The following is a 24776-nucleotide window of genomic DNA, read 5'->3' as shown; positions in this document are numbered from 1 at the left end:
CACTTACCGCTCCTCAGAAGCTGCATTGACGTCCAACTTTATACAGGAGGTATGCACTACTTGACATAGAGCAAGGACCGAGAAGTTATAAATACTTAACAAAAACCACCTCCAAGTTTGAAGGCTTTGAATCTGAATGTTTCATAGTCTACGACAAGTGTGCTTTCCGCAGCATTGTCGACCTGCATATTATCTCTCATTTTTTTGGTTTTTTTGATCGGCATACTATCTCTCGTGTTAATATTGTTTGGTTGTCTGTATTTCTCTCATACTAGAAAAGGCTATACCTACCATCTCTCGTGTTAATACTGTTTGGCTGTCAGTGTTTCTTTCAAATACTAGGAAAGTATTCAGCCAGGGAGGTAATGTTTCTCACAAGTTCTGAAACGAGTTTCCAGAAGTACTGCCGGTGAAGCAATGCTAGAAGGATCTTTGGCATCAAGTTGCTGAAACACCACATTTGATAGCCCAGAAGCCTGGTATTCAATAGGTTTGATACCCTTTCCTTTCATCTCTTGCTCTCAATATGACCAGGATTTCGTTAGATGCTAGACGACGTAGCTCAATCCCTTTGCCTTTGTTGTCCTCTGTAACAACTGCGCACTTGAAATTCCATTACGCCTAACCAACCAATGTTGAAATTTTAGGCAAGTAGAAACTTTGTGCTTCTTTTTATTTACCACTGGTAGGATGGGAATGAGGGAAGTAAACCTGCAGGGAGACTCAAGCAGAGTATCGCCCCAGCCCAAAATGGCTCTGCCCCAAGTTCATGAACTTTTAGGGGAAAACCGACGAACCAAAACTTCCCCAACAGCATTTGGCTCCGCCTCAAACCTGTAGTCTTTTACCCCACTACTCTAAAATCCTGTTCTACTCGCACCACAACTTTCTTTTGTTATCCAATATGGCCAAAAAAAGTCAAAACCGACCTACTTGGAGCAAAAATTCTTGATTTTTGAGTGATCGACTTACAAGGTTTTCATTGATGAACACACAAGCGATGTAGGAGACGCCTTATTTTCTTATTCAAAACATCTATTACATATATCAGTAGCTACAAGCAAAAGATATTTGCTTTCTTTCATGAATACGTAAAAGTGAACAGATGAAGTTCCAAAGCTCTATTACATTCCTCCATTCAAAAAGTTGAGACTTCCATTTGATCATAGAACAATCCAGATGGCCCACCATCATCAACCAAAGCCAACATCACAGGCCCTTTTGCACCTTGTTCTACAGTCAAGATCCCGTTGTTATGGTTTAGGTCTGTTTTCACATAACCAGGACTCACTGCATTTATGGCCATGTTAGGATAGTTCTTTGCCAGAACCCTTGTGTAGCCATTGAGAGCTGCTTTGGACACTATGTAAGCAGAAAAAATGATGGGCCATCCTCTGGCTTCCAGCTTATCCTCCTTCAAATCCTTAGCAAATTCCTGAACCAACTCATCCACTTTCTCTACTGTGAGGCTTTCAATGTCGCTTAGCTCCTTCTTAGCCTTTTCGTTTGAAATAAGCTGAAACACAATTTGACGAAACATTGTTAGGCAAAAGCAGACAACGCCCCTGTTTGGTAGTATTGTTTAGCTTTCAAAAACAAAAAGCACTTGAAATGCTACAAAACACTCCTATAGTCTTCATTTAATGCGAGCAAACTATTTTTCACAAACTTAATGTTTATTTTTGTTTTTGAAAAGTGGGTTCTTTTCGGACTAACTTTCTGGTAGGACATGTCAGAATATTAAGTCTCATAACAGATAAACAAAATAAATGTTGGGTAGCTAATAACATGTTGGGTGACTCACTACTCACAAAATTTAAACCTTTGAGTGGGTCTGTCAACATTAAATTTGTATTGGGCTAGAGTGATGTGGTATGGACTCTACCATTTCTCCTTGAAGGATTGGGCCTTGAGCAGGCAAAGGCATATCAATTCATTGTACGAACTCTCGTTGTTTCAAATACAATTTTTTGGAAAGATAAGATAAGCAAGTGTAATGTGATTCTTGGAAAATGGAAACAGCTTGTAGAAAATGCAAAAGTTATTAGCGAGGAAGCCAGCACAATGTCCCCATCTTATACACAAGAATAGGACTAATTATTCATGTCAATTTGATTTATTTTCTGGTTTGGTATGGGGTAAGTCTTTTTTACCTTCAGTTGTCCGAGAGTGGAGGAAACATTGACTATTCTCGGAGAGTCTGATAGTTGAAGAAGTGGAATAAGCTCTTCAGTCACAAGCTTTACTCCATAGTAGTTTGTTCTCAGACAAGCTTCTGCCGCTTCGCAGCTTTGATTCAAAACTTCTCTTAGTTTTTTAGCTTCTGGACCTGCAATCTGTCATCCAAATTGGGAATGCTAAATCATCATCTGTGTCCCCCACAGTTTCAGATCAATATTGCTTGATTATTAGCATAACAGGTTATGTTTTTATGCCCTTTATGTTGAATAAGTGTAGAAAATTACATCATCGAAGATCCTCAAATTTAGCCCCTTTTGAACTGCTGGATCAATCGTGGTTCCAACTCCTGCATTATTCACCTGCATTATTGTATCTGGATTATTTCATTTCGAAACTAATGAGAAGAAGGCTTATGACATAGCATATATATCACGTTGTCCACAAAACCGAAAAAATACGGAAATAAATAAAAGTAAAAAAACTCCAACTTTAAAACTACCAATATGTCAAGTTTCTTGAATTTGGTTTTGATGAACTCGGCCAAAGAAGCAATACTAGTTTGGTTCGTCACATCAAGCTGATGAAAAAGTATATCGGATTGTCCACGAGCTTTGAGATTTTGCACAGCTTCAAGACCCTTATTCTCATCTCTTGCTGTTAATATCACTACAACTCCGTTAGAAGCTAATTGTCTACATATCTCCAACCCAATTCCTTTGTTGGATCCAGTTACAAGCGCAACCCTAAAGACAAATGTGAAGAAGAGTGAGAGTCTAACATACTCGATTGGGTGTGCAAATTAGTTAGAGTCTACGTTTATTTTTCTCCCAAAAACAAAGTCATGGACCTTGAAATGCAAAGTATAGGTTCAAATTGTGAGGGAATAGATCAATGGTTTAAGTACTTCCTCCATCCCCCTCAATAGTCTTTTTCCAGTAGCTCTGCCTTGTAATCGAGTTAATCCTTTTTTGTATTTTACCGCATTAGATATCAAAATTGTTTTCACCAATAAAAAGATTACCAAGAAATTTTTTCAGACCAAATTTTCAAAATCATCTAAAACAGAAATGGGTCAGCAATATAGACTGTTTCTTTTAGATATCTAGGCAACGGGGACGATGAAATTGAGATGGAGGGAACATATTACAAGTTTCATTCTCAACATATGTGAGATGTCAGCCTACACGGAGCGGATTAATAGCAGCAAAGCCCCATACATAAGAAAAAAGATTCAGCTTGGAACAAGAACTGAAGATGTATAATTTGAACGTTTCAGATGCAAAAGAGTGAATATATAACAGTGCCATATACCATAACTTACCTCTTCGTCGACTGAGTGATCCCTGCTGCGTCCATTGGATGCGATTATGGCGTACGTGCAGAGTATTAGTTTGGGTAATAAGGCCACTTCTGATTTTCAGGTGTTGGTATACAGTGATATATATATACTAAGTAGTAAGTTTGATTTCTGGTTTCTGGGCTCTAGTTCATCGTATGCAATGACACAAGGATGCGTTAATTTTCTGTCAACTCGAACAAAAGAAGACGTAAGCTTTGACATGTCTAAACTTTCACATTTCTTTTAATTAGCAATTTCACTCCACTTTTATCGTAAGCCCGGTCAGTCAGTTTGATCCATTATCATTTTGGGCTGGACTAGACGATGCTTTGCAAGGTTATGAATCCCGTTTCGTACTGGCCGGTACGTACCGGTATTGTCCAAATCCGTTACCATACACCTCTAATATCGTCCCGGCTCAAATACCGGACGGTACCGGCCAATACCCGACGGTACCGGCCAATACCCGACGGTATCGCAAATACCGGTCAATATCGGACGGTATCAGACTATTTTAAATTTATTTTTTTCTTTACGTACCGGTCGTTACTGGATGGTACCCGACTACTTTTTCTTTTTAATAAATGTGTATATTATACTATAAATTTTTTTATGTAGAAAAATAAAACTAATATCGATAAATCCGAAACAATACCTGGTATCTCACCGGTACCAGTACTTGTCGTACCAGTAGGAAAACCGATAATCAAACCGGTACGATATTTAGAACCGTGATGCTTTGTTGTGCTGGGCCTCCTTCACCGAGGCTACAATGCCACCGGATTGCACCCCGGGTTGGCCTTTTAGCATTTCTTTTAGGTGAAAGTACACGGAGACCCCCACAATTATGCATTTTTTCTACGGAGACCCATTAATGTTTAAAAATGTCCATACAGACCCTATCAACTATATGAAATGAAAATTTGGCCAACTCTATGAGCGGAGCGAGCGGAAATGAAGATTTTATTACTTCTAAAAAATCGCCCGCACTGACCGTCTCATCTATAAAAATAGTCCATGTGGACCCCTTCATCTTAATAATCTTTTTGATAGAAGGGTACCGATTGGTTAATGGTTATAGTTGAGGGGTCTATATGGACAATTTCAAATGTTAAGGGGTTTCGGTGAAAAAAAAATGATAGTTGAGAGGGACTCTGTGTATTTTCACCTCTCTTTTTTTTATGTCTACATACTGTCGTTGAAAATTTTTGTTAGCTTCGCTTCAATTTTTTTGAATCAATCATTCACTCTGCCAAGTAGAATCTATAAAGTTAAAAGTTTTTGATCAAAAGAATAAATCAGTAAAAATGAAACAAATAAAAAAAATGTAGTTTCATTGTTTTTGTGTTCGTTTTATTTGATATTTTTTTTTATTTTCAATCCATATTTTCTTTTACATGATGTTAATTTCAAAAAAATTGACGAATATTGAAAACTTTAACTCCTACTAAATACATATAATCTTAATTTCAAAATTATTAATTTAGTCTATACTCACCCTTGGTATATTGATTAGGGCTTGTTATTAATGGATTGAAATTCAGAATGTTTTTGGAAGGTGAGGTTGATTGATGACGACATTTGCTAAATACAGATCGTACAAGTTTAGTGCACAAAACCATGGGCCAAGTTTAGTAAAAACCTTTGCTTTTATTTTTGTTTTTATATATGCATGGATGAAATAAAGAGAGGTTAGTGGCGGCGGCTGCCACGACAAGAATTTTAAAAATTGTAATTATTACATGTATAAAAAAAAAATTATCCCCAACATATATAATTTTGCCGCCGCCAAATTTTTTTTTCTTTATTTTTTGTTATATACTATTTCTAAATCTTCTATTTTTATTTTTCAAAAAAAGAGATCCAAAAAAGTACTCCAAAACTAAATTCAATAAGCTAAAGTGAAATAATATAAAAGATGAGGTATAATTAAGGAAAACAAAACTTCACACTTTAACTCTAAAACAACTTATATAACCTAAAAAATTAAAATTAGTCTTTTTTTGTACTTCTTGTGCAAATGACAAAAATATCATTTACTATAGTTTTTGTTATGTTGTTTTAATTTTTTTAAGTCGATAACTATTAATGTTGTTATTCATCTTTTTATTTTTTTAATATATATTTTGTCACTGTTAGAATAAAATCTTGAGTTCCATTCTTGATAAGAGAGTAGACCCCATCACCTGTAATAAAACGTCATATGGATTGGAACGAAAGTGCTACAGGCACAGCACTTAAGTGCCACACCCAGCCACATCAGCTGAGGTGGCATCCTGCTTAGCCTCCGAACCTCGCCTTCCAATAAGGTTGAAACACCCCAAGCGTAGGGCTAGGTCGTCGATAACATAATATCCGGAAGTCCGGGATCGTACCCACAGAGAATCGAAATATAGCTAGTTTGGATTGTAGGTTTATATGGTAGAGTGCGGCGTTCAAGACGGCCAACTTGATTTTGCTTTAAAAGTGAAAACTAAGGAAAAGACTAGAAATGAGCTTAATTAACTTAAAAGAGGCAAGTCTAGGGATCGTCCATCCCTTGACAAAGGCCGCTACCGGTTCTCGATTATAACTCAAGCGAGGGTCACGACCGCGTGCTCACGCCCGGAAGATTTAACTTTAATGACTACGTTTATCAAAAGATGTGATTAAACGGAACTAAACAAACATATTTTTGCTAATGCATCTAACACGTAGGAGGCCACGAGCCCTCGGTACGTCGCTTGCCAAGACCGCTTGACTAAATTTCATGCCAAGGAGTTAACACCCCTCACTTAGACCAAAATGGCTAGATTAATCCAATTCCGAAAACCATGATTTTAAGCCCGAAGTTTCGAGAACCAAATAACCGCCTAGATCTTTGGGATAGATTAGCCCAAGACTTAGCCAAAAGACTACTCGCACATAGCTAAAAGACTAGACATGGTAAGAAAATGGAGCGAAAGATTTAACCGAAGAAAACGAAAATAAACTTGATTTATGCAAGGATCCGAAGCGTAGCTACAACATTAATAAACGAGAAATTAACATAAGACAAATACTTACTTGAGTTCTTGAAGAAATTAACACAAAAGCTTGAAGAACAACAATGGAGTTCTCTAGGAAAAAAGAAAGACTTAGGCCTAAATCTAACTAAAATGGCCATTATTTCCATATATGGCATATAAGCCTATTTATAGGGCTCTAAAGTTAAGTTACAAAGGACTAAAAAGTCCCCAAAATATTCCAAAAACATTCCATAAGTAGAAACTTTCCATAAATGAAAGGTTGAAAAAGTAGCAAAAACGTGGATATTTCTCCAGTATGAACCGGTACTGGGCAAATCCCAGTACCGGTACAAGGCCTTCAAAAATACTGGAAAAACTGATCTCTGGACTTTATGAACCGGTACTGGGAATTTCCCAGTACCGGTTCATACTTGACAGATTTTTTGAGCAACTTCGCAGGCTCGCTCCGGACACTCCCGAACTCAGATTTAGGCGTTCTTTGGACCGTTGGAAAGCTCGTCGAGTCTACTTTCTAACCCAAGTGGTTTGGATCAAAAGTAATTTGTACATCAAAAGTTATGACAATTCTACCCTCAGCACGTCGGAAGATGAGTAGCTTTAGTAAAATCCTCACTTCTTCTTCAAATCCCTTAACCCTTGGGCGACCCGAGCAACCTCTAAACCATCTTTCGAGCACCACAATGGGGTGGCACATACCCTTGAGTACTTGGTTGCACCCGGAGCTTTCCTTGACGATCAAACGCACCTTATTTATACAAATTGCCTGAAATACACAATAACACACCTTACGTGCAATATCACTATAAAAGCTAAATAAACGCGAGATAAAACAACGCAAAACGGGACTAGTCGCACCAAATATCTATAATATTGGGTGCTTATCACACCCCCCAACTTGAATTTTGCTAGTCCCTAGCAAACTAAATCAAAATGTATTAAACTAAGCTAAGCAATCTCCAAGAAATTCAAGACACAAAAACTATGCTCAACTATTTCAATTAGGCAAGGGTCCAAAAACATTCCTTCAAATCCGATCACGTGCAATCCACGCACAAACATGCCATGAACTAGGATGAACAAATTATGCCATATTAGAGTAGTCAAGCATGTGTGCACCACAACGAGTTTCGACTCGAAAACTCACAAGGATACGCTCTTATTCGACTTTTCACACAGTGAGATACAAGATACATCCCATGACAAGCGCTAGCGAGTAAATGCGATAGCCAGAGACAAAAAGCTACGCATGCTATTAAAAGGGCGCTTAGAACAAAAGGAAAGCTAATTATTGACAAGTGTGGAACGGCTAGGACAATCACAACTTAAGTAATAATAGATATTGACCATGCATCAATTGGAGTTAATTAGCTTACAAAAGATCAACGGAGGACTTTATTAGCTTATAACGACCTTGGATACAAAGAGAAAGGGACTACAAAAATGTAGTGGCCATATACTTGCATGGTTCATCTACCCTTGGCCACTACCGACCCTAAACTACCAAGGCATTGCCTCATAACGGGCAAACACCAAACAAAGTTACAAAAAAAAAAAAAGAAATAAAGAAAAACTATTACCACCGACTCCACCGCACATAATCTTCATCCTCATCCGGCTCTTCACGGTATTGAGCATTGAGCTCCCCCTTTCTATCGGACTCTTTCTCATTCGGAATGTAAGCTAGCTCGGTAGTCACATCAATCCTCTCATCAAAGTATTCAACCCTCTTTTGAATATGATTTGCTCTTTCATAGCATTTCTTTGATTTTTCTTTGAAGAATAAGGTCATTTGAAATGAAATTTGAAGTAAGAGAGATTGAGGGGCCAATTTTGAGGACTTTGGAAAGGGAGATGAAAATTTGGGGCCTTAGCTTTTGTAGTGGGAAAGGAGAGATAGGGAATCATGTACCAATTCTTCGCCTTTTTACATTCCAATCACTTCTATCACATTCACATGCACCACCCCCAAACCTCCTTGAATCTTTGAAAACTATTGACACACAACCCTTCAAACATCCGGTTACCTAGGTTTAAACAACGGAAGAGACTCGGACTACGGTTCAAAACAAGGACAATGTTACTCTTATGTGGTTTAATCAAACAAAAATGCCTTGAATCATTTCCTAAGTACGCTAACAACTCCAATAAGATGCATAAAAGATATATACACTACTCAAATATGAACAAAAGATATTATTTACGCAAGTGCAGAAATGAGAACAAAAAGCATGGGATGCTTAAGAAACGAATCTCAACTCTAGCGATGCACACAACTTGACTTTACTTTTAGGCTCAACTTGTTCATCAATATTCATGTATATGCATGTGACATGGATTCAAACACATAAGCAAATTCGATGGGATACACGACTCTTCCATATTGACACAATTGAGCATAATTAAAGTATCTAACATACGAAATCACTTCCAACAAGGGAAGATTGCACAAACATTTTGAAAATTTATCAAAAGCAGAAAAATAAGACAAGTCTCATAACATATATATGGCACATATATAACCCTCCCCCCAACTTAAACGATGCTATGTCCTCATAGCATGAAGAACAACACTATTGAGAGGAAAGAACAAAAGATTGTACCTCCGGGGGAATGTCAACCCCCATATACCTCGACCAAGTTGGAGGTTTTTGCATCAGCGTCTCCTTTTGTCATTCGAACGGCTTTCAAGGTCGACTCATTCGGCTCTTCCAATGGAACCACAGCTAGTCACACAGGATCATGGCCAAAGCTTTATTGGACTAACAACCGCGACACGTAGCCGCACCCTTGCTTAGGGCTCCTGAATGCCTCATTCACCCCGACTTTAGATCCAATCCACCAAGGCTGGTGTGGTAGCACGTACACCCTGCAAAAGACTTAAGCTCGAACTACCTACTAAGAGCCAAATGACATTAGAACCGCCCGGCTCGTGTTATCCGGGCATCAACAAACATATATACAAAGAAAAACAACAAAGATCACCTCCCGATTTTCACGCAATCTCACGAGTCATACTTTTCTTCCCATGTCGCACCGGAGAGGTAAGACACGGGTGGCTATACTAGACCGTCAAAGAAAAAAAGAAAAAGAAAGAGTTTATGTATGTGCAGCCAAACGCGGGCTCCTAACATTTATTATGCCAACAAGAGCTAATAAAATGAACATAGCACTCCACTCCACACTCTGCTTCAAAAATTGAATCCGACCATGCCACAAAAATAGATACTTCGAGTAAAGCAAGTGCCGAAGTTCTTTGAGAAATTTAATTTCAACCAAGTGCGCATTCCATAATAGATTGATTTTCAACGAGTTGACAAAATCCACAATGCAAGGATGATAAACTAAATCAAATTCATCAACACCAACAAAATCAATCGATTCGACTTTTAAAAGCTCTTGCACTGGTGGAGACACAATAGGAGGGGTGGCATCGTCTAGACCTGAGAGTATTGGATGGTTCAAAATTTCTATGGAAGGTATCTCATCAAAGGAAGGAGACAAACGCTCAGGTCTAGACACATTCTTTCCATCCTGCTCATTCAGTAGAGCATTCAAGAAGTCCACCTCCGCATTCGTTTTCTCAACAATGAGAAATTTCTCCCCCGGATCGTCACACAGAGGGGGATCCATAGGGGGAGAACACTGGATATCAGGCTCAACATTTGGCTCACCACCCCAATCAGACTCTGAGGAGTTATTAGAATCTAAGCTAACATCCTCAACAGAGATAAGCGGGTCAATGTCCTCTTCTATGACATTTGAGTTGGACTTTTGGCAATGTTGAGCATAAACTCAAGATTGTAAAATTGCAGCCATACGATCAAAGAAATCTAAGGCTTGAGCGGGTTCTTTTTCAAAAAGTTTGCCATCGCACATCATGTCTAAGAATCGCTGACTCTTTTGAGAAAGTCCATCATAAAAACAGTTAGCAATTTGAAAATTTTCAAAGCCATGATTCGGGACCGCAATGAGCAAATCTTTGTATCTTCCCCAACATGCATAAAACGACTCATTCTCTCTTTCAGCAAAAGTTTGAATTTGGTTCTTGAGATCAAACCAATTGGTAATGGTCATACAACTTTTAAAAACATTGGTATAATGAGTGGCTATGTAAGGGGGTGTGAAAATTTGATTTGGACAAAGGTAATCCCGCAAAGTCTTGTGAGGTGTGATAACTTGATTGGGACAAAGGTAATCCCGCAAAGTCTTATGGGGTATTTCCCAATTTGTCGCAGCCATTCTAGTAGATAAATAAGACAAAAAGTAAACAGGCTAGAAGGGCTATGCCGCCACCTCTTTTCTCAAAACAGTTCTGTGGGGTTATGCCACCGCCACGGTATATGGACAATAAAAGAAAAGGCAATTGATGCTCAATCTAGTTTCGTTATACCTCAAGTCGAATTGGTGGCTCGGTTAGAGGTATCCACTAAATCGAGTTCAAATTACACAAAGAAAAAAAAATAAACGGAATACTTACAGTGGTTTGTCGAACCTCCAAATAAGCTATATTAAGAATTCCCCGGCAACGGCGCCAAAAATGCTTAGCCTCCGAACCTCGCCTTCCAATAAGGTTGAAACACCCCAAGCGTAGGGCTAGGTCGTCGATAGCATAATATCCGGAAGTCCGGGATCGTACCCACAGAGAATCGAAATATAGCTAGTTTGGATTGTAGGTTTATATGGTAGAGTGCGGCGTTCAAGACGGCCAACTTGATTTTGCTTTAAAAGTGAAAACTAAGGAAAAGACTAGAAATGAGCTTAATTAACTTAAAAGAGGCAAGTCTAGGGATCGTCCATCTCTTGACAAAGGCCGCTACCGGTTCTCGATTATAACTCAAGCGAGGGTCACGACCGCGTGCTCACGCCCGGAAGATTTAACTTTAATGACTACGTTTATCAAAAGATGTGATTAAACGGAACTAAACAAACCTATTTTTGCTAATGTATCTAACACGTAGGAGGCCACGAGCCCTCGGTACGTCGCTTGCCAAGACCGCTTGACTAAATTTCATACCAAGGAGTTAACACCCCTCACTTAGACCAAAATGGCTAGATTAATCCAATTTCGAAAACCATGATTTTAAGCCCGAAGTTTCGAGAACCAAATAACCGCCTAGATCTTTAGGATAGATTAGCCCAAGACTTAGCCAAAAGACTACTCGCACATAGCTAAAAGACTAGACATGGTAAGAAAATGGAGCGAAAGATTTAACCGAAGAAAACGAAAATAAACTTGATTTATGCAAGGATCCGAAGCGTAGCTACAACATTAATAAACGAGAAATTAACATAAGACAAATACTTACTTGAGTTCTTGAAGAAATTAACACAAAAGCTTGAAGAACAACAATGGAGTTCTCTAGGAAAAAAGAAAGACTTAGGCCTAAATCTAACTAAAATGGCCATTCTTTCCATATATGGCATATAAGTCTATTTATAGGGCCCTAAAGTTAAGTTACAAAGGACTAAAAAGTCCCCAAAATATTCCAAAAACATTCCATAAGTAGAAACTTTCTATAAATGAAAGGTTGAAAAAGTAGCAAAAACGTGGATATTTCTCCAGTATGAACCGGTACTGGGCAAATCCCAGTACCGGTACAAGGCCTTCAAAAATACTAGAAAAACTGATCTCTGGACTTTATGAACCGGTACTGGGAATTTCCCAGTACCGGTTCATACTTGACAGATTTTTTGAGCAACTTCGCAGGCTCGCTCCGGACACTCCCGAACTCAGATTTAGGCGTTCTTTGGACCGTTGGAAAGCTCGTCGAGTCTACTTTCTAACCCAAGTGGTTTGGATCAAAAGTAATTTGTACATCAAAAGTTATGACAATTCTACCCTCAGCACGTCGGAAGATGAGTAGCTTTAGTAAAATCCTCACTTCTTCTTCAATTCCCTTAACCCTTAGGTGACCCGAGCAACCTCTAAACCATCTTTCGAGCACCACAATGGGGTGGCACATACCCTTGAGTACTTGGTTGCACCCGGAGCTTTCCTTGACGATCAAACGCACCTTATTTATACAAATTGCCTGAAATACACAAAAACACACCTTACGTGCAATATCACTATAAAAGCTAAATAAACGCGAGATAAAACAACGCAAAACGGGACTAGTCGCACCAAATATCTACAATACTGAGTGCTTATCACATCTCATTTAAAATAAAAAACACAGAAATCAAAATCGACTTCCTCGCTTCTTCCGCGCCATCTTCTTCCGCCAAAACAAAAAGAGAGCAAGAAAGAGAGGCAACAAAGTCCTCAGTCCAGACCAACTGGCCAATAATACCGGCGACTTCCGCCACCATCACCACCACAAAACATATGGATGGCAATGGATCGCCCAGACAATATGTTAGCAAGAAGTGGATATAAAGGATGTTGTCTATGGCATTGCAAATGAAACATATGGATGCATTGGCTCTGGAACTATGGAGTGGTGTGATTTTTAGTAAAAAAATGAAAACCCAGTGGAAGAAAAAGAGATCTGGAAAATTTGCAAGAATTCAGTAAAGAACAAGGCTCTAAATAAATTCTTGTAACCAACCATAGGTAGTTCAATTAAACTTATCTTCTTCAAACAATATTTACGTTCCCAGTGGGAGACTAAGAAATTGTCTCATTGTTTTATTCCACAATATTCCCCAACAAAATTCAAAACTTTCACTACCAGGTACTTGCTCATACAAAGTTTCTTACAAAATCCTCAGTGGGTCTCTCTGAAAATCAAAACTGCTTGAAGTTACGAACAAAAATCCCACAACTTACTGCAAATATAACCACCTAAGCAAGCAAAGAAACATAACTCTAATCAGAGTGAAATCCCCCATTTCAGAGTGAAACCCTCAATTTCAGTTCAGACCTAACCCTAACCAGAGTGAAATCGAAATTTTTTTTAGGGTTGTGGCTGATATATATATATATATATATATATATATATATATATATAGAGAGAGAGAGAGAGAGAGAGAGAGTACGGGTGTATAGGGACGTTGGAGGTGCGTGGTCTCGTCGGTGGTCGCGGAGGCGGAAATTGCTGTTGCTGCTGGTCGCCGTCGGTGGAGGGGAGGGAAGGGGAGCCGCTGATGGCGATGGAGGTCGTCGGTAGTGGCGATGGAGGCGGAGGTCGCCGGTGGTGGTGGTGGTGGTGGTGGTGGTTTTGGCCGGTTGGTCTGGGTAGCCGTCTACTCTCTCTCTCTCCCTCTCAATTTTGGGCGCGGAAGAAGACGGAGATGAAAGCCGATTTTGATTTCTGTTTTTTTTTTTTTTTTAAATGGGATGCCACATCAGCTGATGTGGCTGGATGTGGCATTTAGTGATGTGCCTGTAGCACTTTCGGGATTCGAATTCTTGGCGTGCAGCATTCGCCCTATCAGATTTTTGTGGGTCCGTCCGACTAATCTCTCGTCCTTTCCAATTTCCAAGAGTTTAATCCGGATGAGCCGGTCATAGTTGGTTGTCCAGATAACCAATCTCACACTGCCACATCACCTAAAATCACAGACGACAAGGCTGTTCGACTAGACCAAAAGTCTAACCTAACCATGGTTATACCATTTTCTTCTTCGGTCTTGCTATTGTCAGCCCACTGGGCTGATGATTAGTACACTAGAAGACAAGAAAAACACGTATTTCTGTGTATTTTTTGCACCATTTAATACACATTCACACACTTATTATTGTCAGCCAATTTAGCTGATTTTAGAATTTCTTTCTTTTTTAGACCAAAAATCTTCTAGAGAAGACAAGACTGTTCGTCTACCAAAAACCGAGAAGAAATCTTCCCTCTTCGGTTGAAAATCACCCAATTTCCATTGTATCTAGTCTTCAGAAACATCCGAAGCATTATCTTCTTCTATTTTTGGATCTAATACTCAAACTAATGGAACAATCAAAACCCAATTCAGAGGTCTCTGATTATAAATTTTCCTTTTTCTACTTTATTTTGATCTCCAATAAAAAAATCCAACCGCAAAAGCTAACATGCAAAAGTTGTTGAAGATTAAAGATACTCCGGTAAATTGGTAATCACTGAGCAATTAAGAGGAAACAAAGAAACCCAAACTACTATATATGACAAAATTAGGCTCCGTTTCAGAAATCTTCTTAAAAAATAAACAGCTTATTTCATATTTTTAAATTCAAAAATAATGTAAATGAAAAATAATTTTTCAATTTTTTTTTGCGTCCTATAAAAGATCTTATCGAGATCTTTCAAATAAGATCCATATTGCATATTTTTAGATTTTAATAAGTCCATAATTTTTGAGTTTGAAATTGTCTTCTTAAAAAATGAAGACTTTTTTTTTTTTTTTGAAGCGGAGCATTAGAAGCTATTTTAATCTACACGAAGTGATTGATTCAAATCCAGATTGCAACCGAGGGGTAATTCTCATTCTGAACTATGGATGCTTCAATTTAACGACAAACTATGAAGGATTCGGTGGTGAGCAGAGGGACCTATTTTCCGACATTGTGTAACCGGATACAGAGAGACAGGGAGAGAGAACAGAATACCCGTTCATGAAAAAGAAAAGGGTACAGACCATGGTTAGGTTGGCATTTGGCTCTTAAATCAATAAATCTAGAGATACATACATTTTTACATAGATCTTGTACATACACTTTAATGAGGCCCACCTCGGATCCCACAAATATGATCTGAACCATTCATTATTTTTAAAATAATTTTTTAAGAGTTTCTGGAAAAAATCAACTCGATAGGATATCGTTAAGGGCTTTTTCAGAAATTGCAGGGCGAATCAGACTGTTTCACCCTATGATTTCTGAAAAAGCCATTACCGATATCCTATCAAGTTGATTTTTTTTCAAAAACTCTTAAAAAATTATTTTAAAAGTAATGAACGGTTCAGATCATATTGGTGGGACTTGAGGTGAGCTCCATAAAAATGTATGTGAAAAATCTGTGTAAAAATACATGTGCAAGTAGCACAGCTCTTGGCCCACAATTTTTGTGGTTTTAGGTGACGTGGCAGTGTAAGATTGGTTATCCGGACAACCCACTATGACCGGCTCATCCGGATACAATTTAAACTCAAATTCCAAGCACTAGTTGGTGCAACTTGCAAATGTTGGGGGTAATATTCTCTGACTCCAAATATCCTGAGATATTTGCTCTACCAAGTTCCCTGTGCATTAGCTCAGTTGGCATCACTCATCGCCTTTTTTAGTAGAAGCTTGGGTTCGAGCTCCATGAGAGATGGTTGGTTAGGGTTTAGGACTATGGAGTATGGACAGTCTTTGGATTCCTTGAGAACTAACTTATTAACTCCCCACTAACCTCCGCTAATGTATACAACATTGGAAAAAAAAATATCAGTATGCATTCAGACTTTGGGGTTTGGCACAATGGTCGTGTTCCTAGGAGTAGGATACACAAACGTATGGTTTCAAAGAGTACTGTTGGATTAAAACCCCAAGGGGTTTGAACAGGTGGGCACAAGAGAGCTATAATAAGTTTTTATCCTCTAGGAGGTCGTGTGTTCGAATCCTCAAAGGCCAAACATTCCAATCTTAGGGCCACTGGAAAGTTTGTCCAGTCGGTAACTTCAGCGCCTCAATATTAGTCGAGGTGCGTGCAAGCTGTCCTAGACTTTCGGTTATTTAAAAAAGAGTCTTTGGATTAAAGAGTAGTGCTAGGATAATAATTGAGCATAAAAACATAAATGTAGAAACTTTCAATCCAAATATGTTACTATTATGGGAAATCTTGTGGTACTTTTGTGCCACACCATGCATCCTAATGCGACATAGCAGCCAAGAGATTGTCCCATCCATGCCCTTGATTTATGAGGTTTGAAATGTATTCCTTTTGAAAAAATGGACCACAAGGGATTGGATTGGACTAGTGTCACACCCCAAAAATGAGAAGTGACCGGCCGTGAACCATGAGACTAATCCATGGAACACGCAGCCTGAATAAATCAAAGTAACTGAAAATCAAATGATCGCTTTTTTTGTTATTAATCAAATCAAAAGCCAAATGTGTCTCAATCATAAAAATGGGGTACAACCATCCCATGAACCAAACAATATCCAGTGGTCCAACAATAAAAATAAAAAAGAAAAAGAATTTGTTATCTGACAATTGTTTTCAATGCGGAAGCGTTTATTAAAATAAAATTAGAATGATACACCCTAAGGAGGTCAAACAAAGGAATCCCCGAGGTGCCGCCAGAGTCCTTGCCTAACTCCCTAACTTGCCTGAAAGAGAAGTTGGAATAAATCCGTCAGCTGACAAGCTCAGTGAATAGCAAGTATCTATAATAAATAAAGTTGAAAGCGGGGATTAAAGTATTTACCATTAAATCATAATTTGGCATACGAGGTGTCCAGCAGAATAATAAATTAATCAATAAAACCTTTAACCAATGAACATTCTTAGTGGTGATCACAATAATAACTCATCAACAATGGGGAACCACAATCAAACAGTACCATGGCCAAAATAAATCTCATCAAAATTGGATCCAATATCGAACTTAGAGTCACCAGGGTTGGCAGCCCGTGGTACTTTTCCCTAAGACCATCCGGCAAAAGAAAGCCGTTGAGCATTAGGGTCACCGGCCTAACACGGTCTTTTCCCCAATGGCCAGGGTCACCAACACGAGAAGGAATAAGTTCCCTGGACTTCCGAAATAAATGTTCCCATTAATATCCACCAAGTTCTCACCAAAAAGAATATTAACAATTGATTTCAGAAAATTCATCGCATGCCAATTTATAGAACAACTTATAAATAGTTTTGAGTCTCCGAATAACATTCATATAAATTTCTAAAGGAAATACTTTTAAGGGACACAGGAATTTTTCGAAAATACATAACATACTTAACTACTCACCTGAGTCCAAAGCTAAAGCAATCGAACAACGCAAAAAGAGGCTAACCTGAACAAGATAATAAATCATGAAATGACCATCTATTCAAATATACACTACGTAATACAGAAAACTGCCTACTAGTACCATAAAATAAATAGAAAACTAGCCTAATCCTAATTACTACCCTTCAGTTAACACCAAAACTACAAAGCCCAATTCATGCCTCCAATTCCACGTGAAATTTAATTCACCCGAACCACCCTCCATGCACACGACACATCACCATCACCCTAAGCACAAATCTTGACACCTGCTCACACCCACATCTCCCACAATATCTACCACCGCTCCATTCAGTCAAATAGGATTAGAAGGAAAACCATTGGTGTCAAACCCGTGAACGACAAAGAATAATTAGGAACGGCAAAAACCCAATTAACCTCACAATAATACCATTGTCTTGTACCTTCCAAAAGTCCAGCCTTACCCCAATCCACGGGCGACAAACAATAGAAAAAGGTACAGGAATAAAGGGGTCAAAAATCTCTTACCCGATCACAAACCAGCCGCGCGAAGTCAAGCGTCCTTGCGGCTTCTCCTTTTCTCACACAAAGTTCTTTCAACTTCTTATCTCAGACGTTCTCTCCAAATAAAAACCCTATACCGTGAAAACATCTCCTAACTTTCTACAATTACCCACTACTCCCTATATTATAGTTAATTCGACTAAGATAGAACGTAACACAATTAATAAAATTACCAATCGGTACCACTTATTTTATCCAAAATCAATCTCATACCCCAAATATTACAATTGTGTCAACAATATCCATAGCGCGCACAAAATAATTAATTGGGACCCAAACATAACACCAATTAATAACAGCAATATAACTAATTAAATAAATAAAAATTCTAGGCCGTAACATCTAGTCTTTGTGGTTGACTTAGGTTTAAATCACAAGGATAATAATCATACTAAGGCCTAGTTTGGCATTATAAGCCAAATGATTTAGGAGTATTTTTTTTTTGTCTTTATTCAATTTGTTTTCGCATTTGTTAGTTTTTCGTCGATTTTTTGAGAATTATTGCTTCGTCATGACGAATGAAATCTAAAAAGTTAAAAATTCATATCGAAATTCATTTTTTTAATAAAAACAAAAATAAGCCAATTTTTCCGACACTAATTTCATCCTACTCACAACTATACAACACTAATTTCATCCTACTCACAACTATACAACACTAATTTCCTCTAAGTTTGGAATGCAAAAGGGGTGTAGAAGGAAGAAATTAATGAAACGAAGTCACGTCTGCTCCTTCTAATTGAGAATCGAACAAATTAAGTATCCAACGCTGTCTTAGCTAGACAATGAGCTGGCTCAATGATCCCGCAAGGGAACTTTCATTCTATGGTGTATTTGTAGAAACTTTATATCCATCTCAAAACCAATTGGCAATGAGTGGAGAGGTCCCAGATGTTATTAAGTGATCACCCATTCCACTCTCAAGCAATGTGGGATTCTATTTCCTTAACATCCCCCGGCCCCTCACGTGCAGCCGCATTTGAGGTCTGTCACGTGTGGCCACTTTTGGGTCCTATCATCGTGCAGCCTTTTTGCTGGTCTGTCATCGTGGGGTGTGGATTGTTAATTTTTAAAATGTGGGGTGGAACGGGCCCCGCTCTGATACCATGTAGAAACTTTATGTCCATCTCAAAACTAATTGGCAATGAGTGGAGAGGTCCCAGATGTTATTAAGTGATCACTCATTCCACTCTCAAGCAATGTGGGATTCTATTTACCAGATGTTATTAAGTGATCACCCATTCCACTCCCAAGCAATGTGGGATTCTATTTCCTTAACATCCCCCCTCACGTGCAGCCGCATTTGAGGTCTGTCACGTGTGGCCACTTTTTGGGTCCTATCATCGTGCAGCCTTTGTACTGGTCTGTCATCGTGGAGTGTGGATTGTTAATTTGTTTTTAAAATGTGGGGTGGAACGGGCCCCGCTCTGATACCATATAGAAACTTTATATCCATCTCAAAACCAATTGGCAATGAGTGGAGAGGTCCCAGATGTTATTAAGTGATCACTCATTCCACTCCCAAGCAATGTGGGATTCTATTTCCTTAACATCCCCCCTCACGTGCAGCCGCATTTTAGGTCTGTCACGTGTGGCCACTTTGGGGTCCTATCATCGTGCAGCCTTTTTGCTGGTCTGTCATCGTGGGGTGTGGATTGTTAATTTTTTAAAATGTGAGGTGGAACGGGCCCCGCTCTGATATCATGTAGAAACTTTATATCCATCTCAAAACCAATTGGCAATGAGTGGAGAGGTCCCAGATGTTATTAAGTGATCACCCATTCCACTCCCAAGCAATGTGGGATTCTATTTCCTTAACAGTATTATCTGCCTGCACCACGCCCTGTGGTTTATTGCGGCATTTAGTTTTTTGTCGGTAAACTTAATTTAACTATTACAATCCATTGGCAAAAAGACAATGAAAACATGTATAGTAATAACTAATAATGAATGAAATGGGCAAGGGAAACCCAACTTGCAGAATGTCCTAAACATCAACTTTCAAAATAGAACTACAAAAAATGTCTCTACCAACATGAAGCAAGTAAGAAAATGGCACAAGAGGCTATGAGGCAAGGATGGAACCGGGGGTCTAGTTGTGGAAGCCGCCGCGACAAGAGTTTTAGAAATTGCAATTATTACATGTATAACAAAAAAATTTATCCCCAACAATATAGTTTCGCCACCGCTAGATTTGTTTTCTTTATTTTTTGTTATATACTATTCATATAGGATGGACGAAAAATGGTGATCTTCTAGCGCTGCAAGACTAGCTGGGATGGGAATTAACTTGAAAAAGTTCTCAATCTGCTTTTCCACTTAGCACTCCTCAGAAGCTGCATTGACGTCCAAATTTATACAGGAGGTATGCACTACTTGACATAGAGCAAGGACCGAGAAGTTATAAATACTTAACAAAAACCACCTCCAAGTTTGAAGGCTTTGAATCTGAATGTTTCATAGTCTACAACAAGTGTGCTTTCCGCGGCATTGTTGACCTGCATACTATCTCTCATTTTTTGTTTTTTTGATCGGCATACTATCTCTCGTGTTAATATTGTTTGGTTGTCTGTATTTCTCTCATACTAGAAAAGGCTATACCTACCATCTCTCATGTTAATACTGTTTGGCTGTCTGTGTTTCTCTCATATTTCTCTCATATACTAGAAAAGGATTCAGCCAGGGAGGCGATTTTGTTTCTCACAAGTTCTGAAACGAGTTTCCAAAAGTACTGCCGGTGAAGCAATGCTAGAAGGATCTTTGGCATCAAGTTGCTGAAACACCACATTTGATAGCCCAGAAGCCTGCTATTCAATAGGTTTGATACCCTTTCCTTTCATCTCTTGCTCTCAATATGACCAGGATTTCGTTAGATGCTAGACGACGTAGCTCAATCCCTTTGCCTTTGTTGTCCTCTGAAACAACTGCGCACTTGAAATTCCATTACGCCTAACCAACCAATGTTGAAATTTTAGGCCAGTAGAAACTTTGTGCTTCTTTTTATTTACCACTGGTAGGATGGGAATGAGGGAAGTAAACCTGCAGGGAGACTCAAGCAGAGTATCGCCCCAGCCCAAAATGGCTCTGCCCCAAGTTCATGAACTTTTAGGGGAAAACCGACAGAACCAAAACTTCCCCAACAGCATTTGGCTCCGCCTCAAACCTGTAGTCTTTTACCCCACTACTCTAAAATCCTGTTCTACATGCACCACAACTTTCTTTTGTTAACCAATATGGCCAAAAAAAGCCGAAACCGACCTACTTGGAGCAAAAAATTCTTGATTTTTGAGTGATCGACTTACAAGGTTTACTTTGATGAACACACAAGCGATGTAGGAGACGCCTTATTTTCTTATTCAAAAACATCTATTACATATATCAGTAGCTACAAGCATAAGATATTTGCTTTCTTTCATGGAAATGTAAAAGTGATCAACAGATCAACTTCCTAAGCTCTGTTACATTCCTCCATTCAAAATGTTGAGACTTCCATTTGATCATAGAACAATCCAGAAGGCCCACCATCAGGAGCCAAAGCCAGCATCACAGGCCCTTCTGCACCTTGTTCTACAGTCAAGATTCCAGTGTTATGGTTTAGGTTTGTTTTCACAAAACCAGGACTCACTGCATTTATGGCCATGTTAGGATAGTTCTTTGCCAGAACCCTTGTGTAGCCATTGAGAGCTGCTTTGGATACTATGTAAGGAGAAAAATTGATGGGCCATCCTCTGGATTCCGGTGTATCCTCCTTGAAATCCTTAGCAAATTCCTGAACCAACTCATCCACTTTCTCTACTGTGAGGCTTTCAATATCAGTTAGCTCCTTCTTAGCCTTTTCGTTTGAAATAAGCTGAAACACAATTTGACGAAACATTGTTATACAAAAGCAGACAAGGCTTAGCAACCTGTACTGTTTAGTTTTCACAATCAAAAAGCACTTGAAATGCTACAAAACACTCTTACAGTCTTCATTTTCGGCGAGCAAACAATTTTTCATTAATTTTATGTTTTTTTTGTTTTTGAAATAGTGGGTTCTTTACTAACTTTTTGGTAGGACATGTCAGAATATTACCCTTTCTCCATGAAGGATTGGGCCTTGAGCAGGCAAAGGCGTATCAATTCATTGTACGAACTCTCAACGTTTCAAATACAATTTTTTGGAAAGACAAGATAAACAAGTCTAATGTGATTTTTGGATAATGGAAACAGCTTGTAGAAAATGCGACCGTTATTAGCGAAGAAGACAGCACAATGTCCCCATCTTATCCACAAGAATAGGACTAATTATCATTGAATGTGCTGAAAAAGAAAGAAACAACTCTATTCATGTCTATTTGATTTATTTTCTGGTCTGGTATGGGGTGAGTCTTTTGTACCTGCAGTTGTCCGCGAGTGGAGGAAACATTGACTATTCTAGGCGAGTCTGATAGTTGAAGAAGTGGAATAAGCTCTTCGGTCACAAGCTTTACTCCGTAGTAGTTTGTTCTCAGACAAGCTTCTGCCACTTCCCAACTTTCATTCAAAACTTCTCTTAGTTTCTTAGCTTCTGGACCTGCAATCTGTCATCCAAATTGGGAATGGTAAATCATCTTCTGCGTCCCCCACAGTTTCTAATCAGTATTGATTAATAGATAGTATTGTTAAGATGTAGAAAATTACATAATCGATCCCTAATCTTAGCCCCCTTCGAACCTCTGGAGTAATCGTGGTTCCAGAAACTCCTGCATTATTCACCTGCATTGTTGTATTCGGATTATTTTCATTTCGAAACTTAAGAGAAGAAGGCTTATGACAGAGTGTTTATATACCACATTGTCCGAAAACCCAAAAAAATACAGAAATACATAACAGTTAAAAAAAAAAACTCCAACTTTGAAATTACCAATATGTCAAGCTTCTTGAATTTGGTTTTGATGAACTCTGCTAAGGAAGCAATACTGGTTTGGCTCGTCACATTAAGCTGATGAAAAAGTATGTCTGATTGTCCACAAGCTTTGAGATTTTGCACGGCTTCAAGACCCTGATTCTCATCTCTTGCTGTTAATATCACGATAACTCCATTAGAAGCTAATTGTCTGCATATCTCTAGCCCAATTCCTTTGTTGGATCCAGTCACAACCGCAACCCTGACGACAAATGTGAAGAAGAGTGAGAGCTAGCCTAAGATACTGGGCTGAGCAAATTAGTTAGAGTCTACGTTTATTTTTCTTCAAAAAAACAAACTCATGGACTTTGAAATGAAAAGTATAGGTTCAAATTGCGGGGGAATAGTTCAATGGTTAAAGTACTTACTCCATCCCCTTTAATAGTCTTTTTCCAGTAGCTGTGCCTTGTAATCGAGTTAATAGTTATTGTATTTTACCAATTAAAAGATATCAATAAATGTTTTCAAACCAAAATTTCGAAATCATCTAAAAATGAAAAGGGTAAGCAACAGACTTTTTTCTTTTAAGATATCTACTGAAAGTGGACGATGAAATTGAGATGGAGGGAACATATTACAAGTTTCATTCTCAACATATACATAAGAAAAAAGATTCAGCTTGGAACAAGAACTGAAGATGTATATATAATTTGAAAGGTTCAGATGCAAAAGAGTGAATATATAACAGTGTCATATGCCATAACTTACTTCTTCGTCGACTGAGTGATCCCTGCTGCTTCCATTGGATGCGATTATGGCGTACGTGCAGAGTAATAGTTTGGGTAATAAGGCCACTTCTGATTTTCAGGTGTTGGTATACAATGATATATATACTACGTAGTAGTAAGTTTGATTTCTGGTTTCTGGGCTCTAGTTCATCGTATGCAATGACATAAGGATGCGTTCATTTTCAGTCAGCTCGAACAAAAGAAGACGTAAGCTATGACATGTCTAAACTTTCACATTTTAGTTTAATTTCACTCCACTTTTTTCGTAGGCCGGCCCGGTCTGTTTGATCCATAATCATTTTGGGCTGGACTGGACTATGTTTTTGTTGTACTGGGCCTCCTTCATTGAGGCTGCAATGCCACTGGATTGCACCCCGAGCCCAGCCCGAGAAATTTTGGGTCGGCTTTCGGGCAGTTTTTCAACAAGGCAAACTATTGTTCGAGCCCCACGAGGGGCGGGTTTGGGGTTCAGGGCTACGGACAACCTCTGAACCGACTAACATATTAATATCCCGCTAACCCCCGTTGATATACAAAGATCCAATGGAAAACAAAATTCTCTTTCGGAAACAAGAGACATTTTTCTGGAGGTTGGCTTTGTTTGGAATGGCTAAAGAAATTGGCTTTTGGTAATTCTTAGAGCATCCCAGCATACATTAAATATCAGAGAAATTGAGGTTTTCCAATTTTTTCGTAGAAGCAAACACCAATATATATACGAAAAAACTGAATCGCGCAAAACATTTGTAGCCGCGATCGCAAGAGGATGAGCCTCTTGGAAATAACCGCGATAACTGATGAACAATGGAAATAAGATGCGTGAAAAACTACCATAAGTTGCCACTCTACGCATTTCCTATTCGTAAATCATGCATCAAAGTTACGCAATCTGTTACTGTAAAACCTTAACATGGCCGAAAACCATGTTGAAAACACCATGTTAATGCTTCGACCGCAGCAACGTATTCCGCCTGCAAAGCCGAAGCTGTCTTTTAAAATTTTTGTTAGCTTCGCTTTCAATTTTTTTGAATCGATCATTCACTTCGCCAAGTAAAATTTATAAAGTTAAAAGTTTATGATCGTGTTTTCCACTTTTCCGCTAGGTAGGCGAGAGCGGAAAATCCAATGGCGCATGTGCGGTGTGAGTGCGGGCGTGCCAGGAC

The 24776-nt window shown here is 38.8% G+C and overlaps 1 protein-coding gene across 3 annotated transcripts; it reads right to left on the bottom strand.

The window, feature by feature from the left end:
- Positions 1-988: 988 nt before the first annotated feature.
- Positions 989-23864, bottom strand: LOC131316961 ((+)-neomenthol dehydrogenase-like). Of its 3 annotated transcripts, none has more exons than XM_058346542.1 (5): positions 23594-23787; positions 2681-2924; positions 2466-2540; positions 2154-2336; positions 989-1516 (listed from the first exon to the last, which is right to left on the bottom strand). In XM_058346542.1, the coding sequence occupies exons 1-5, from the start codon at positions 23626-23628 to the stop codon at positions 1139-1141; spliced, it is 915 nt and encodes a 304-aa protein (XP_058202525.1). In that variant the 5' UTR covers positions 23629-23787; the 3' UTR covers positions 989-1138. The 3 variants fall into 3 exon arrangements, with proteins under 3 accessions (XP_058202525.1, XP_058202524.1, XP_058202526.1); XM_058346541.1 differs by lacking the exon at positions 23594-23787 and adding an exon at positions 3503-3694; XM_058346543.1 differs by lacking the exons at positions 989-1516; positions 2154-2336; positions 2466-2540; positions 2681-2924 and adding exons at positions 21295-21811; positions 22338-22520; positions 22621-22695; positions 22844-23087 and having other exon boundaries at positions 23594-23864.
- Positions 23865-24776: the final 912 nt, after the last annotated feature.

Source organism: Rhododendron vialii, chromosome 2a (assembly GCF_030253575.1).
Source record: "Rhododendron vialii isolate Sample 1 chromosome 2a, ASM3025357v1".
NCBI classification, from domain to species: domain Eukaryota; kingdom Viridiplantae; phylum Streptophyta; class Magnoliopsida; order Ericales; family Ericaceae; genus Rhododendron; species Rhododendron vialii.
Note: the sequence above shows the minus strand (reverse complement) of the source record. Positions and strands in the feature narration are given on the sequence as shown.